Here is a 16,547-nt window from a genome sequence, read left to right on the forward strand (position 1 = left end):
ATGTCTGGAAAAATAATAGTTTTCTCCAGAAATATTCATCAGCTGTAGGGGCCACGGGTGGCTCAGTCGTCTAAGGCGCCGCGATTCGCTGTGCACAGTTGCGTCCCTTGGGCACGCCAGAAACCTAGGATTGTGTGTTCGAATCCCGGTTCGCCCCGATTATGTTTCTAGGTTTGTCAGCACCATATCCGTTCTCGTGGGTTTCACCGAAGTGGTAAACGTCAGAGACCTGCATCACTTTGGGCTTCATCCAACATTAAGCTGACACGCCGTGATATAACTGGAATACTGTTAAAAGCAGCGTTAAACCCAATCAATAGAAACTAACATTTTTAGTCCACTAGTCCTTATAATGATAACATGTAGCCAAACCCTTACAAATGGCAAATTTCTACTTTTCCTTTTGATAACTTGGCAAGGACTATTGGACTAGTGCCAATTTCTAACGCTGCCAACTCACTCACTCACTCATCAGCTGTACAGTTTTGGCGGGAAACAAAAGCTACTTATTTGAGACTTATTAATTATTTCCATGAAAAAAAGAAAGTAAAATTGGTTTGATAGTTATTGCTCGAAAACAAAGCCTGGAGTCCAAATGTTTCCGTGGAAACATAAAAAATAGAATTTAGAAAAAAATGAAACAAGAAAGAAAAACAATTTTCTTTGAAAAATGTTGAAAGGTTTGGGACTAAGTAAAAATTGATTTAATAGGGTTGCAACGCCGACGCCGATGGGAACTGGCCGAGCAAAAAACAATATGTCTCCCCTCCCTTTCGAGGTGTGTGTGCGTGCGTGCGAGTGGATATAATCAGTAAATAAGCAATCAAAGGTTTCATTTGTTTTATTGAAGCACAGTCGTTTCAGTTATTGACGGCAATGCACTGCACTATACAGTTAGGCTTGACTTGTATAAGGCATGCAGATTAACAATTGAAGGTTCATAATGTTGAGCATAAAACAAAGCTCTGTTATAATATAACTGATACATGTGGGTATATATATGGAGCTGCGCGACAAAGAGGTGACGTCATTGTTCAGTGACCGTAATGTGTTGAACTTGAATGAAGCATGCAGTTGGTCAAATCGTAAATTTATGGGCGTGCAGAGGAAATGTCTATTTCAAATACTAGTATTGCCATAGAACAGACAAAACATGAATGCAGATCAATGCAGCCGAAAAACTAGCAGATCTCGTGGACTGAAATACCACCGTCACTTCCTCGGAAAAAATTGAGGAACTTACGAATCGAAGTTCCACTCGTTTCCATTTTCCCTTTGCTTCCAAACTCGTGACGTGTCGTATCATGTCTTCCCGTTCGGGGTCGGCATCAGTAAACACGCGGTAGTGACTGACCCAAATAATATATCCTCCTGTAAGAAAAACAACAAATAGCGCCAATTGAGTATCTGATTCCGAGTTAGTTTTAAATATTGTTACTATATGTAGAGAAATTAAAAAATATGATTGCTGTCGTTCTGAGAGTTTTGTTCCACACACAAACAATACTATTCGAGATATACAGTTATTTTCAGAAGATGTAAAACGGACAATTTAAGTTTAACGCATTTCATTTAGAACATCCTTTCACTTTTTGTCCAGCGAATTTTTTTTTCAAGTTAAGAAAATAAAAAGTTAAAAATATTCCAATATTATATTACTTTCAAAAATATTGAGGTACAGAAAGTTTAATAGTCGGCGTTAAACAACAAACCAACAATAACATAAAAACGTCAACGACAGTAAACAATTGGTCTCAATTATGCGTCGAAATTTCATTGGACGGGAAAGGCAAAAATAGTGGGTCGCGAACGCGAACATAACACATTTTCATGGTATGTGCAAGCACCCACCTTTTTTGACAACCCTGATAATTTCTTCGTATGCCTTGATGGGCAGTCTCTTCATAACCGATTCGTTCAATGCGCAAATCGTAATCGCGTCGTACGTGTCTGAAACAGAATAAACCAAAAAGAATTGATACCTTATCTACCCATATCTGACGCTACATCAGAATCACTAAACCGGACTTGTGTGGGGCTGAAAAAAAGAAAGAAGCCAGTCCGGTTTAGACAGGGGTTCGGATTAGTGAGATTATAGCTGGAAATAAAGAAATAGGACATAAAGGTAAAGATGGAAGAAAAAGTATTTATGGAAGTAGTGGTCTTGTATTGATAGAAATCCGGATTCCACTGTACATGTGACACTGGTGCGGGAGGACGGCGTCGTAATTTAGGGTGCCGAAATTCACTTTGCAGAGTTGCGTCCCTTAGTTGTACCATGATCTGCTCAGTATGTGTCCGAAGCCTTGATCGTGAACCGTGGTTTGTCGGTACTTTACCCTTCACGTTGGTTTCACCACGTAGTAAATGTCCAAGATCTGCGTTCATGTGCTAGATAAGTGATGTCCGTAGGATACGGAAGTTGCACTCATATGGTTTAAAGAAAACGTGGTTCAATATATACATGTAGGTTCAACCCATGTATTAAATCATGTGAATTATCTTAAAGTGCATACTCATTATGAATCGAACCATTTTCATTGTTACATCAACCTGAGATAGCACACTGTTACGAGAGATCCTCCAGATGAAGAAATTTAAAAGTATACCAAAGTTAAGATGAACAATTAGTGCCACGACACCGCAGACACTTACACTTGTTGCACTTGTTCATTAAAGTTGCTGGCTAGACATACTGAGTGCTTGAGTGTTGTGTTGGATTTCAGAGGGGAAAATGTCCAACGGATAAGAAATTTACTTTGCAATGTCGGTGACTTGGCCTGTTCCACACAAATATGTTTAGGTTGTGAAATGTGTGGAGTATTTCTCATTGCGTCGTTAAACAGCATTCTACCATTAATTTGGAATTTACTCGATTCTGATTGGTCAATCAGAGGCTATCAAATCACAATAAACCCCCTCTGATTGAAACAGCTGGTTTGAAGGCCGCATCACCGCGGAAGCTAATATTCATAGAATAGTACTATTTTCAGTCATTGTCGGTAGGCATATTAAAAAAATTATATCTACAATTACAGGTTACAAAATGCACAGAAGCGGTTACTACAATATTCAAAGGATGTGTGGCAATTCATTTCGTGCAGAAAAACACGACAGAAATCAACAAAGGGAATGTATTTACGTTTTGGAGACAACAGAGAGCTTGGAATTTTGGCGCTTTTCTATATACGACGTCATATTTTTTGCGTCACAATGAGCGATATGACGTCATAATGGTGACGCACGATGTAGAGCGAAAGCCTTGCAAAGCTTGCTTTGTTTTCTTTAGGGATGCCCACCTCATGTTATCTTACCAAGTTGCCGTGCCTGCATGCCTTCAATGCCTGTCATGTTCGAGTGAAGTATAACGGTGTAAACAAACTGCTTGAGTATATACAGCACCATATTTTGTTCGGTGATTCCCTAATTCAGATCGATAACCCACTCAAAACACTGAACTCAACCCATGCCGCTTCACTCAGTATGTTTGCTAACACCAAAGAGTTTGCGTTATATTTAGTAATGGTAGAATGGAGATAAACATACTGTGTTTTCAATGTAGAGCTAGGTTACCTGTAGATATAACCGCGCTAAATTTAACATTTGAAACCTCACGTTGCGCGTTCGGTTCCAAATTCAATTTAGCGGGGTTAAATCTACAGGTAACTTAGCTCTACATTGAAAACACAGTATGTTTATCTCCTAATTCACTTATTCACCTGTGGCTGCATCCAAAGTGTTGTCGCCTAATTCTCCAAGTGTGTAACGGTCGTATAGCCCTTTCTCTCTGGCTATTTCCAACATCCCCTCGCTTCCATCCAAAGCGTCTATTTTCTTGAATCCTTGTTTTCGAAGCTAATAAAAACATAATAAATATCCACTTATTCAAAATGGACAATTCTTCAAAATCTTGAGAATAATGATGCGATAATGATTCATAAATACATGCTTCTAGTCGGAGTCGTACAATGGACTCTGCTTATAGTCGGAATCCAACAATGGACTCTGCTTACAGTCGGAGTCGTACAATGGACTCTAGTTATAGTAGGAATCGTAAAGTGGACTCTGCTCTTAGATTTATTATTATTAAGGAAATGACTTGCATCGCATTTATTTGCCACTTTGGTGAAACCTACAAGCATGGATATGGTGCTGATAAACCTAGGAATATAATCAGGGCGAATCTGGGATTCTTACCCACGGTCGTAGGTCTCTGCTGCACCCAAGAGACGCAAGACGCCTCAGGCGGCTGTGTCATCCGTGCACCAAATGTTTGACCATGATGGTTGAAAAGTTAGTGAACTGAACCCTTGTATACGTGTGAACAAGTGACCGAAACTGGATTTTCCGCGCCATTCGGCTTAAAGTCGGCATCGTACAATGGACTCTGCTTATAGTCGGAGTCGGACAATGGACTCTGCTGATAGTCGGAGTCGTACAATGGACTCTGCTCATAGTCGGAGTCGAAGAATGGACTCTGCTTATAGTCGGAGTCGTACAATGGACTCTGCTTATAGTCGGAGTCGTACAATGGACTGACGCTGGCTACTGACCGAGAAGGGAAATCAAACTGTCTGTTGCAAAATGGAGGCAAATTTGTCATGACGTCATGTCACGTGTCACATGACCAGCAAGAGTTAGAATCGAGGGAGATTTCGCGGACCAGACTCAACCGCAAACTTTTTTAAGAGTGAGTGAGTGAGTATGGTTTTACGCCGCTTTTAGCAATATTCCAGCAATATCACGACGGGGGACACCGGAAATGGGCTTCACACATTGTATTGTACCCATGTCGGGAATCCAACTCGGGTCTTGGGCGTGACGAGCGAACGCTTTAACCACTAGGCTACCCGACCGCCCCTTACTTTTGTAAGAGACTTCACATCTCCAATATAACCCTTGAATTCGTTCTGGCACAGGATGAGTTGGTATTAAAAGTGAAGGTCAATCATTCTGAACCAAGCCTCTTAAAAGCTTGCACACACATTAACTTGAGTATTTATGGAATTTGTAAAATAAACTATAATTATAATTAAATCAACACAATGTTAAGACAATGTCAAAGTCATTTACTTATGAAGTATTGGCATTATGATATGGAGACTTTATAGTTATGACACGGTCCAAGTTTAAAACATGAAATGTTCTTGATTGTCACTGGTAGAAAATTGGTAAATTTAAAATTCGTATCTGCGTGTAAATTAACTGCATTAGTTTGTCTTTTCTTCCAACCTGTTCTGCACACATCCCAGTGCCAGCCGCTATATCGAGAATTCTGACATTTTCTCTGTTGCTAGGAAACCGTTCGACAGTCGTGATCGCCAGTTCCTTTGGACCCTGGGCGTTTAAGATTCTCGTTGCCTGTATAACACGAAATAAACCAATATGTGACAATGGGAAAGTTTGTTTGAATATTTTTTGTTTTAACGCAGCACTCAGCAAAATTCCAGCTATATGACGGCGGTCGGTAAATAATCGAGGCTGGACCAGACAATGCAGTGATTGACAACATGAGCATCAATCTACACAATTGGGATCGATGACATGCATCAACCAAGTCAGCGAGCCTGACCACGCGATCCCGTTTGTCGCCTCTTACGACAAGCATAGTCGCCATTTACGGCAAGCATGGGTTGCTGAAGGCCTATTCTAACCCGGATCTTCACGGGTCGACAGTGGGAAAGAGTTGATTACAGGTGCACAGTATACCTGTATACCCAGTATGTCGTTCTGTTTTCTTTCATTATGGATATGTTATAACAAAAAAAGTAACGTGTCATGAATTTGGGGGGATGTTTTTGTGAAATTGAGCAAAAATATTCCCAAATTATAATATACTCTTAAAAAAAGAAACTTGACTTTCAAAATGTAATATAATGCGATTGTTTCAAAATAGGACACAGAAACCATAATTGAAACACTGTTTGAAGATCAATGTACACAATGTTCAAAACATTAATCGTGTCACCTAAACAGACACACGAACACGATACAGGTAATGTCATAGGGGTACAGAAAATGTCAGTATCGGTTGTGCCCACCACGTGCATCAATCACCGCTTGACACCGACGACCCATAGATGCAATAAAGTTGTCAATAACACGCTGTTGGATGTGCTGCCATTCATGCTGAAGTGCATCAAGAAGCGCCGGAAGTGTTTGGGGCGGTGGATTCCTTCTGCGAACCCGTCGATCCAACTCGTCCCGCAGATGCTCAATCGGGGACAAATCTGGTGACCGGGCTGGCCAAGGTAATGTCTGGATGTTGTTGTGCTGTAAGAAGTCCTGACAAACACGTGCAATATGCGGTCAAGCGTTGTCCTGCTGGAACTGTCCGCCATGAACGTTGACGTGAGGAAGAACGTAAGGCTGTAGGATCAAGTCTCTGTAACGCACACCTGTCAATGCACCTGCCACATGCACGAGAGGCGTCCTACCACCGTGATGAATTCCGGCCCATACTATGACACTCCCGCCGCCAAATGGGACAACCTGCTGCACACAGTTGGGGGCGTAACGTTCACCCCGACGTCTGTAGACACGTGCGCGCCCATCAACACGTGTGAGTAGGAAACGGGACTCGTCAGTAAACAGTACATTTCTCCACCTTGCACGTGCCCATCTAACCCTCTGTTGGCACCAAAGCAGACGGTCCGCCAGATGACGTGGGGTCAATACATGACGTCGAACAGGTCTTCGTGCAAAAAGTCCAGCCTCCCCCAGTCTGTTGCGTACCGTTTGATCTGATATTCTGCGTACCCCAGGCATCTGTGTGGTTGCAGACTTGGCTGTGGTAGTGCGGTCCCGGAGGTGTCGCAGCCGGATGTATCGATCTTGTGCTTGGGTTGTCACCCTTGGTCTTCCTGACCTTGGTCTGTCGTCAACTCTGTTGGTGTTGTTGTATCGGGTCCACAGTGCGGAGATTGTCTGTCTGGATGCGCCAAAGTGCCTGGCCACTTCTTGCTGAGTTGCTCCAGCTTGTAATCTCCCAATGGCGTTGTTCCGTTGAGCTGCATTCAGTCTTGGCATTCTGTCACCGCCTCTACTGCCGTTATAAGGACTTTATGAACGGCCGTTGATGTGGATTTTTATACCCATTCAGAAGGGGGGCCTGCATGCCTAAATGCAGGATCCTGTGCTGCACGTTTTTTACAGGCGGTTGCGTTTGGATGAAGCTGTAAAATTGATTCCCAAACGCTACGTTTATGTGCTTTGCATGTGTTTTCGCGAATTATAGACACATCATCTTTCTGTTTGACTTATTTGGTTCTCATTTAATGTAATTATTTTAGATATTTGGCAAAAAGTGGTTTTACATCTATGTCAAGTTTCTTTTTTTGTAGAGTATAATAATGCTTAGGTTTGTCAGGATACAGCCAACGAATATGAGCGGTATCCTAAAGGTCAAAGTTGAAAGTCAGGAAAGTACTACTTACAGTAGTTTATTCCAAAGGCAGGATATCTATCACCCCAAAACACACATACGTGTGTGTATATGTATGTGTCTACGTCTGTGTGTGGTGAACGTCTAAGACCTGCATCACTTCAGGCTCCCCAAAAAGTGGTTTTACATCTATGTCAAGTTTCTTTTATTGAAGAGTATAATAATGCTTAGGTTTGTCAGGATACAGCCAACGAATGTTAGCGGTATCCTAAAGGTCAAAGTTGAAAGTCAGGAAAGTACTTCTTACAGTAGTATATTCCAAAGGCAGGATATCTATCACCCCAAAAACACACATACGTGTGTGTATATGTATGTGTCTACGTCTGTGTGTGGTGAACGTCATCACTGCATCACTTCAGGCTCCCTCCCCCCACTCTCTCTCCCCCCCCCCCCCGTCTCGCTTTATACATTATTCAAGTCATTGCAGTTGTAATGGCGACGCCTGCATTCAGTCAGCACATAATGATCAAGCTGAGTTATGTGATGACACGCCGGTACAAAGAAGGATGTCATTGTGCACACGTCTACAGGGACTACAGTGTAACCTTCATATTGCTCGTCAGACAGAAGACCCACATGTAGTTCTATACAATGGCGGATAAGAAAATACAGGTTGAGCCAATTCATGCGTGGTGTACCCATTGTTCTCACGCCGATGGTATAATGTTTACGCGACGTAAATACCAAACTCTAAAGTCAGTATTTCACAGAAGTCTATGTCAATTCCGTAATGAATCTGTTGGATTTATTTACATATTGATATGGTCAGTGATATATTTCGTGGATCGATGCTCATGATATCAACCACTGGGTTGTCTGGTCCAGACCCGATTAATTACAGACCGCCGTCAAATAGCTGTTAAACAACAAACAAACATATTTCGCCCTTTATTCATCTCAGCAGGTACAGCATCTATATACATGTCATGTCGACCCGTGAAGATTCCGGGATAGAATAGGTCTTCAGCAACCCACGCTTGCCGTAAAAGGTGACTATGCTTGTCGTAAAAGGCGACTTACGGGATCGGGTGGTCAGGCTCGCTGACTTGGTTGATACATGTCATCGATCCCAATTGCGTGGATCGATGCTCATGATGTCAATCACTGGATTGTCTGGTCCAGACTCGATCATTTTACAGACCGCCGTCATATAGCTGGAATATTGCTGAGTGCTGCGTTAAACAACAAACAAACAAACAAAGAAACAACATGTCATGTCAACAAATTGTGGAACATCGCATTTAAGAAGTGTACAGCTATTCATACATATACATTCTTGCCTATCAAAGTCAAAGTGCGTGTATCATTATGTATTGCAGATTGGTTTTTAAATAAAGTGTGGAAGGAAGACCAGAAACTAAAAAAGTTTGTATAAAATTTGTAAAAGACATTACCTTTGTAGCAGTTTTAAAACTAATTATCTCATGCTGCCTTTGTTCAAAATGTGACATTATTTTTTTCCTACATTGTCTGTATATTACTTGTTTTGTTATTAAAAGTACACTATTCAATGGGTTTGCTTTAAAATCCAAATAAAACATTAATTCTGTTCAAATCAATGGTTCCATCAACAACGGTTTTTATCCAAATGTACAGTTTCTCCCAAATTGTTCTTACATGTTCACAATCATACAACATATGGTTTATAGGTTCAGGTTGACTTGTACAGAAAGTACACAAAGGAGAATCAACACATCCAATTTTATATAAATATTTGTTAGTTGTAAGAATGTAATGAATAATCTTAAACTGAAACCATCTGATATCTTCACTTTGAGTACATCTTTTTGCCATCAATATATGTTCTTGCCAATCCGTTTCACTCAATGTCTTATTCAGTAAACGTTCCCATTATTCAATGCCATGAAATTTAACAAACTTCGGTGCTGATAAAGTCTTGTAAAATTCTTTACTACCTATATTTTGGTTTAGCAGATGGGATATATTGAATGGCATGGTTGGTCGAGGAGATATAGAATTGAAAACATCATGTTCATTTACCTTACAAAATTGTTTGACTGCATTTAAAATTACATAATATTCTATATAATTTGTTTCAATTCCATACATATGCACAAAAGCATCAAATATATAAATGTTACCTTTGTCATCCACTAAATCCCCAATGAAGGTTATACCCCTGCTTGACCATGTTTTGAAGATTGGACTCTTTCCTATTTGTATCCTACTATTAAACCATATAGATTGTCTCATAATATCTTGACCAGGTTTCATTTTACTTTTGGACAGGTATGTTGCCCAAACTTCCAAAAGATCCTTCCAAAATAAATTTATGGTATTTAGAGTAATACCTACATCAACATAGGAGGCATATGCCAAACATAATCTCTCTCTATTTGGAGTACAGCACGAAACTGACTCAGTCCATTTTGAGTGATTACCATATAATCTTCTGATCCATGAACGTTTTTGTGCTGCAATCGCATCCTTTATGATTGGGACGTTAATTCTGCTCTGTTTTTGGGGTTGAGACATTATTTTTCTTTTCACTTAATCATGTTTTCCCTTCCAAACAAATTTTAAACATCTTTTCTGAAAAGTATCTGTCAAATCGTTTGAAGGATTGGGTGTGTATGAAAGGCTTTTTTTTAGAATTATACTGAGTCAAATTAAAAACTTCACATTTTTAAAAGTAATCCCATATATGATATACAACGGACAAATGTATCAGAGAAGGTAATTTTTAATCATTAATGTCCAAAGAAGGATTTTAATTAACGGTGGTAACCATAATTTGTTCCAAGCACCTACGGTATTCGGTAATAACATCAACAGTTTAAATCATAAGTCCCAAGCACGAGAATCTGATGGCACACAAGTTCAGTAGCGTGTATGTGCGTTTACAACTGCCAAACAACGCCTCCGCATGGACCTTGTGATGCTTGTGATGCTTGTGAACACATGATTGGGAAGACGACACCATTGTTGCTGCAAAATGGTGCCAAAATCTTGCAAATTCTGTGGTTGGTTCTGGAGAGTGCGCAGACTTCTGCCAAGAGCATCCCAGACGTGTTCGATGGGATTGAGGTCGGGAGACCTTGACGGCCAGTCCATGACGTTGCCTCCCGAATTCTGAAGGAAATTCCTTGTCAAAATATCTGTGTGGGGTCTGGCATTTTCGTGTTAGAAGATCAAACCGGGTCCATGTGCTGCCATAAAAGGCAGAAGTTCTGGTGCCAGTACCTGGTCGCGGTAAGCAGCAGCGTTGAGGTTGCCACGGATGACAAGAAGCCTGGAACGTGCATTGCCACAGAAAGCACCCCACACCATGACTCTTCCGCCTCGAAATCTGTCAACTTCCTGTACACAACACTGGGCGTAACGTTCATGACGGCGCCTCCACACCCTCGCCTTACCATCAGCAAATCGAAGATTAAATCGGGATTCATCACTGAAGACGACTTGATTCCAATTCCTCTGTGTCCATCGTAAGTGTCGCTGTGCCCACAATTGACGTTGACGTCTGTGTAATTGAGTCAGAATCGGCCCGCAGTATGGCCGTCGTGCTTGAAGGTGAGCAGTTCTCAGACGGTTTCGAACAGTTTGCGCACTCAGTCTACCCCTAAACAGTTCATTTCTGGTTGATGTAGCCGTCAAAAATCGGTTACGGAGGTGTCGTAAGACAATCTGACGATCCTCTGCATTTGACGTCACACGTGGTCGACCTGGCCGAGGGCGATCAGCGGTGGTACCCGTTCGCTGTAGATGCGTCTGTAAATCATAAACAGTCCGTCGACTACAACCCATCGTCCTTGCGACTTCAGCTACGGACGTACCCGTCTGCAACATGCCGATGGCACGTTCACGTTGCACATTTGAAAGGCGTGGCATGACAAATGGCCGTAAAGACTTTTGTTTTCTTGTGTTTTTCTTTTTTCGTTAATGACTGCTAACAAGTATTGCTGAAAACACGTGCGGTATTATGGCCACGTGACCAGTTGCACGTGAAAAACCACTTTTGCCACTATAGTGCTTTGCACATGATTTTGATCGATTCACCTGCACAAAAACGGGTGTTATCTGAAGACAATACGTGGCCATTACTCTTTAAAAACACAATAAGGGCCAGCAATGATAACTGGTCAAAATGTTAAAATTTTAGGATTGTGAAGTTTTTAATTTGGTTCAGTATATATTTCTTCCTATTGAGGTCAAATTTCTTACCGTCCATAGGTTCATTTCTCTCTCAAATTTTTCAAGCTTTATTTTATATTTATTCTCCACAATATTATCTAAATCAACACCAAAGTTTATTCCTAATAGTCTAAACTATGTAGCTTTCTCGAAATCTATTAACACCAGTAGACCTGGGATTTGATAACTTTCCGTCTAATCCATTAAGTCAGATATATAAGTCTTGTCACCTCTCCAGTATATCTCCTAGGAACAAATCCCTTTTGGTCCTCATTTATTATAATAGGAAGGACAGTTTTAAATCTATTTGCTATCACTGCTGATGCAAGTTTATAAGATGCATTTAACAATGACATTTGGCACCAAGTTTTTGAGATTGGTTTGGCTTATCTTCTTTTGGTAAGCAAGTAATAAGCCCCTGTTTCTGTGTTATAGATAATGAATCATTTCTTTATAACATACTTCAGTGTGAAAGACTGAGTTTTCCGAAGTTGAAAAAAGCGATCTTTTCATTGCAGTGAACATATCACTTGATATTTCACTGCAGTGAACATAACACTAATAGTTCACTGCAGTGAACATAACACTTTGACGAAACTACTGTCATACAAGAATTACCTCCCCTTAAATTGTCTCCCTTTGTCCTAAGTGACTCAAGCTCCTTCCCAGCGCGTGACACTTTCGTTACACTCTAGGTAACATCGCTGCCACCAGTGTGGGCGCGGCCATTACCAAAATCTTGAAATTTACCCTCTAACCCAAAATGTAGTAACGTTTATACTTTTGTTTATGTCTTTGAGGATGCCATCATATTTCATTTTGAAAAGGTTAACGACTGACCATGTTTTCCAAATGAATTTACTTTGTTGTTTTAATAATCAGATTGGTTCGAGATTGCAGACTAACACACAAATTGTTGGCGTTCTTTTTAACGTTAGGTCCACATTGACAAGGCAAAATAATGACAGATGGTCGTTTATTAAGTTAATATCACTTCTTGCCGTTTGTTATACTCTCGAAAAATTTTCCTTATCAACTGTAAATTTCTCATTTAACTTGTCAATCGAGACTGTTCGTTTCGCAAAGCGCCATTTACCACTCTCCTACCCAGAGTTCCATGCGACCAGCATAGTACCTCTGCCACCACACTCGGGCGCAGTGGTGACTCAGCATAACACCACTGCCACAGGCTAATTTGCATATCACGTGACCGGACTTTTCTCTTGTTTGTAAACAAACGCGCTTTTTCAGAAATCAGTATAGAACGGACTAATAAGTACCCCCAAACGAGTAGATTTTCACGTATCAGCATACTTTCTTAATGAACCGTAACCATTCTTTGACATTTGTTTATGAAAATGTGTAGACTTGTCAAACATGAAACGGTTGAAAAGCCTATGCAATATCTTGAATGGACTGTTAAAAGATGTGACGAATCGTCACATGGCGCTGGCCTGTGGCAGAGGTACTATGCTGGCTGCCGACCGCTAGGAATCCTGGGTAGGAGATAGCTGCCACAGGCCAGCGCCATGTGACGATTCGTCACATCTTACACTGTCCATTCAAGATATTGCATATGTTTTCCATTTTGTTTCATTTTTGACACGTCCACATATTTAGATAAACATATGTCATATTATGGTCAAGACTGGATGGAAGAGCTCGGGCTGCACCCGGTAAACTGCATTGTTGCCCATATCTATATAATTATGCAAAACAATATGCAAAGCGCACCAAAATACTTGCACGAGTCCGTTCTATTCTGATTTCTGAAAAAGCGCGTTTGTTTACAAACAAGAGAAAAGTCCGGTCACGTGATATACAGTGGTGTGGCAGTGGTGTTATGCAAAGTCGACGTCACCACTGCGCCGGAGCGTGGCCATTTACTTGTTTTTTTTGTTAAAGTTCATTTTGTATATATTCATATCTAAATGTATGATAAAGAATTTTCGTGACCCTAAATATGTTTTGATACTTTTGTTTATATTTTTTAAGATTTTGCAAACACGAAACTACTTTTTAAGTCGCAAATACCAGGGGTGGTGAACAGTCCCTGTGTGTCAGGTAGGGAGAATTTACATCTCAAGGTTTTACATTTGTAATGAAATAATTTAATTTTCTGGCAGACAACTACACAAAACGTATATAATAAATAGGATATTCCATGTATCTCGTGAAACATCATATTCTCCCTGGCCGCGGCATTCCCTTGCCTTGAGGTAAAACGTGTTATGAACCTCCACTGGGACGGACAATGGTAAAGACAATGGTTGTTTCTATTCTTCTGTTTAGTTTTCTTTCTGTTTTTGTAAGAATTCCATTTGTTTGTATGTCATTAACAACCTCATTTTAGGCTCAGTCAAAGTTTCCTTTTCTGCGGGAAGTTCTGTTTGTGAACCTGATGTGGATGAAAGACTGGTTGGTATCTTGAAGATCAATATGGTGTAAAATGGTCTGATCTTTTGACATCCAGCTAATGGCTATGTGACATCCAGTATCAACTTTGAGAGATGACGAGATGATTGTCACAAAACAGCTGCATGATTCAGAAGAGGACATGTGTTCACAACTGCAGTTTTCAAATCTCAAGTCATCTGTGCGTTCATCTATCTTTCAGCGGGAGCAGGCTGGAGAGTAACATTTATGGCACGATTTTGCTCCATGTCCGAACCGTTGGCATTTAAAATAACTGTATGGATTTGTTTTTGCCATTTTCGTTTTTGTTTTTGACCTTTTCGTTTTTGTTTTTGACATTTCCATTTTAGTTTTTGACATTTTCGCTTCACATTTCAGCGATTCAATAGCTACTTGAAAGTACATTTTCCATGTTTTCGGTTGTTTTTATACATGATTTATCACATATTTGTATGACAAATTGTGTTAATTTGCAAAAGGTTACGATAACAGTAAGTGAAATATCAAAATATTGAAAAACAGACTCCATGTCCCTTATGGGCCACCGTAGTTCAGAGACATGATATTTAACTTATCTTAATGCATCATACTGCATAGAATTTTTCATTGTGTACCACCTGGCCGCGGCGTTCACATCCCCGCCCCGCCCATCCTCTTCCCCGCCCCGCCCATCCTCTTCCATTCGCACACCGACACCTCGCTCACGTCATGTAATGTGCGTTATGCCAGTACACAAGTGACAAAAGCCGAGCACAGCAGAGGCATTGACACCGCAGCCAGCATACCACCACATTTGCATACTGTTTTTGAACTGTTTACATGTTGAGGTGCTTATTGTCCACCAGTGTATTGACCCAAATATTCTTGTTAATATACATACTGTACCTACAGAGAAGGGTTTTATTATAAGATGAATAGAAACAAGTAGAGATTGCTGCAGAGCATCAATAGCTCCCCGCAATATAATGTTATGTGCAGAGGAAGGAAGTGTAAGCTATGGGAGGAGAGAATTTGTGTTAAGTACAAATTGGTTGTTATTAATGTACTTATCTTTGGAAAGCACAATAAAAGAAACAGTGTCTTTAATTGGTCAGCACAAAGAAAACCCAGGCAAGAAAACTGGGCCTGTCAGGCAAAACTTGATGTATACCCACTATTAGTACCAATAAAAAAAATCCTATTTAGATAACACAACAAATGTCACTCTAAAGCATGCTTTTGCAGCAAATATCAATATTTCTGGTCAAAATATTGGTTGGTTTAAATAAAGCAAACTTTTAAAATAGTAAACACAAAAGATGTAATGAATACACTCTAAATATACTTCAGTTCAAATGTAAAAATTCACGCAATCATTAATGGATTCCCATTTATCTAGCAGCAAGTTAGGAACATACAGTTTGGTCACGTTATCTATAAATATTGAGAATCATCTTACATATTGTAAAAACAAAGGCCATTGGTCACTTTTCTCAAAACTTCGTTTAAGTAATCACAAACTAAAAATTGAAAAAATTGTAGATATACAAAAACACCAACCCCATTTGAACAACGTCTCTGTGAAACATGTGATGTCTCAGAAGATGAACAACATTACGCACTGTCTTACATAATACAACCAAGAAAGAGAATCGCAAATAATCCCCAATCATTATAAAGAATTTGGTACACTCTGTTAAAAGGAGCAGATTCTTAATAAGTTTACCAACAGTTATCCAGAAACAACTTCCAAGATCTGTTAACATATCAACAATTACAAACAAATTCCTTGTACATGTATGTACTACATTACCATAGTTTTGCTCAATTCTCATATTGTTTCCATATCATTATAAAACACTTGTTTTAGAAATTAAATTCTACCTCTTTTGAATGTTGAATGTTCCTGTGTTTTTTAATTGTCGTTTATTGTGCATGTATTTTGTAGTTTGTGATTGTGCAATATTGCCACTGTTTCTTCATGGAATGTTCCGCAATACATATCTCATCTAAAACATCTTTGTTGTATAATAGTTTCTTACAGTTGTTTACGGGGACATGGTTGGCCATGTCGCCGAAGGCGCTGCAATTCGCTATGCAGAGTTGTGTCCCTTGGGCACGCCAGAAACCTATGACAGTGTGTTTGAATCTCGGTTCGCCCCGATTTTGTTTTCAGCACAAAACTCTTGCTCGTTGGTTTCACCAAAGTGGTGAACGTCTAAGACCTGCATCACTTCAGAGTTTCATCCCACTTCAAGCTGACACGGAATACTATTCAAGACGGCGTTAAACCCAACTACCTCACTCACTCTTGTGTATGGTTCCGTTTGGTTAACTGGGTTTGTGTTGTGATTGCTTCCGGCTTAGATTGGAAATTTGTTTAGAAGAATGTTACTATGTTCAACCCAAACATCGTGAAGATATCATGCAACCGTATTATCTTTTTGGAAAATAATTGCAAACTACAGACCAACCTGTTGATTTCCTATGTATCCAGAAGCAAAGAACATATACGGGTGTATGATCTCTGCTGGAAGTAATTTTTTTTTGTCAA

The 16,547-nt window shown here is 40.1% G+C and overlaps 1 protein-coding gene across 6 annotated transcripts in view; it reads right to left on the minus strand.

The window, feature by feature from the left end:
* Positions 1–826: 826 nt before the first annotated feature.
* The window catches only part of LOC124137823 (methyltransferase-like protein 27), a 31,469-nt gene continuing 15,748 nt past the window's right edge, over positions 827–16,547 (minus strand). For 4 of the 6 annotated variants that reach the window (XM_048397476.1, XM_048397478.1, XM_046504329.2 and 1 more), the window contains 4 exons: positions 5,233–5,361; positions 3,720–3,855; positions 1,852–1,950; positions 827–1,371 (listed from right to left, as the gene is read on the minus strand). In XM_048397476.1, coding sequence (XP_048253433.1) covers positions 1,127–1,371; positions 1,852–1,950; positions 3,720–3,855; positions 5,233–5,361 — 609 coding nt within the window. In that variant the 3' untranslated portion in view covers positions 827–1,126. The remainder of the gene's footprint in view (positions 1,372–1,851; positions 1,951–3,719; positions 3,856–5,232; positions 5,362–16,547) is intronic. The other 2 variants (XM_048397474.1, XM_048397475.1) reach the window with 2 other exon arrangements.

The sequence above is a fragment of the Haliotis rufescens genome, unplaced genomic scaffold (genome assembly GCF_023055435.1).
Source record: "Haliotis rufescens isolate VD_foot unplaced genomic scaffold, xgHalRufe1.0.p SCAF_17, whole genome shotgun sequence".
NCBI classification, from domain to species: Eukaryota; Metazoa; Mollusca; class Gastropoda; order Lepetellida; family Haliotidae; genus Haliotis; species Haliotis rufescens.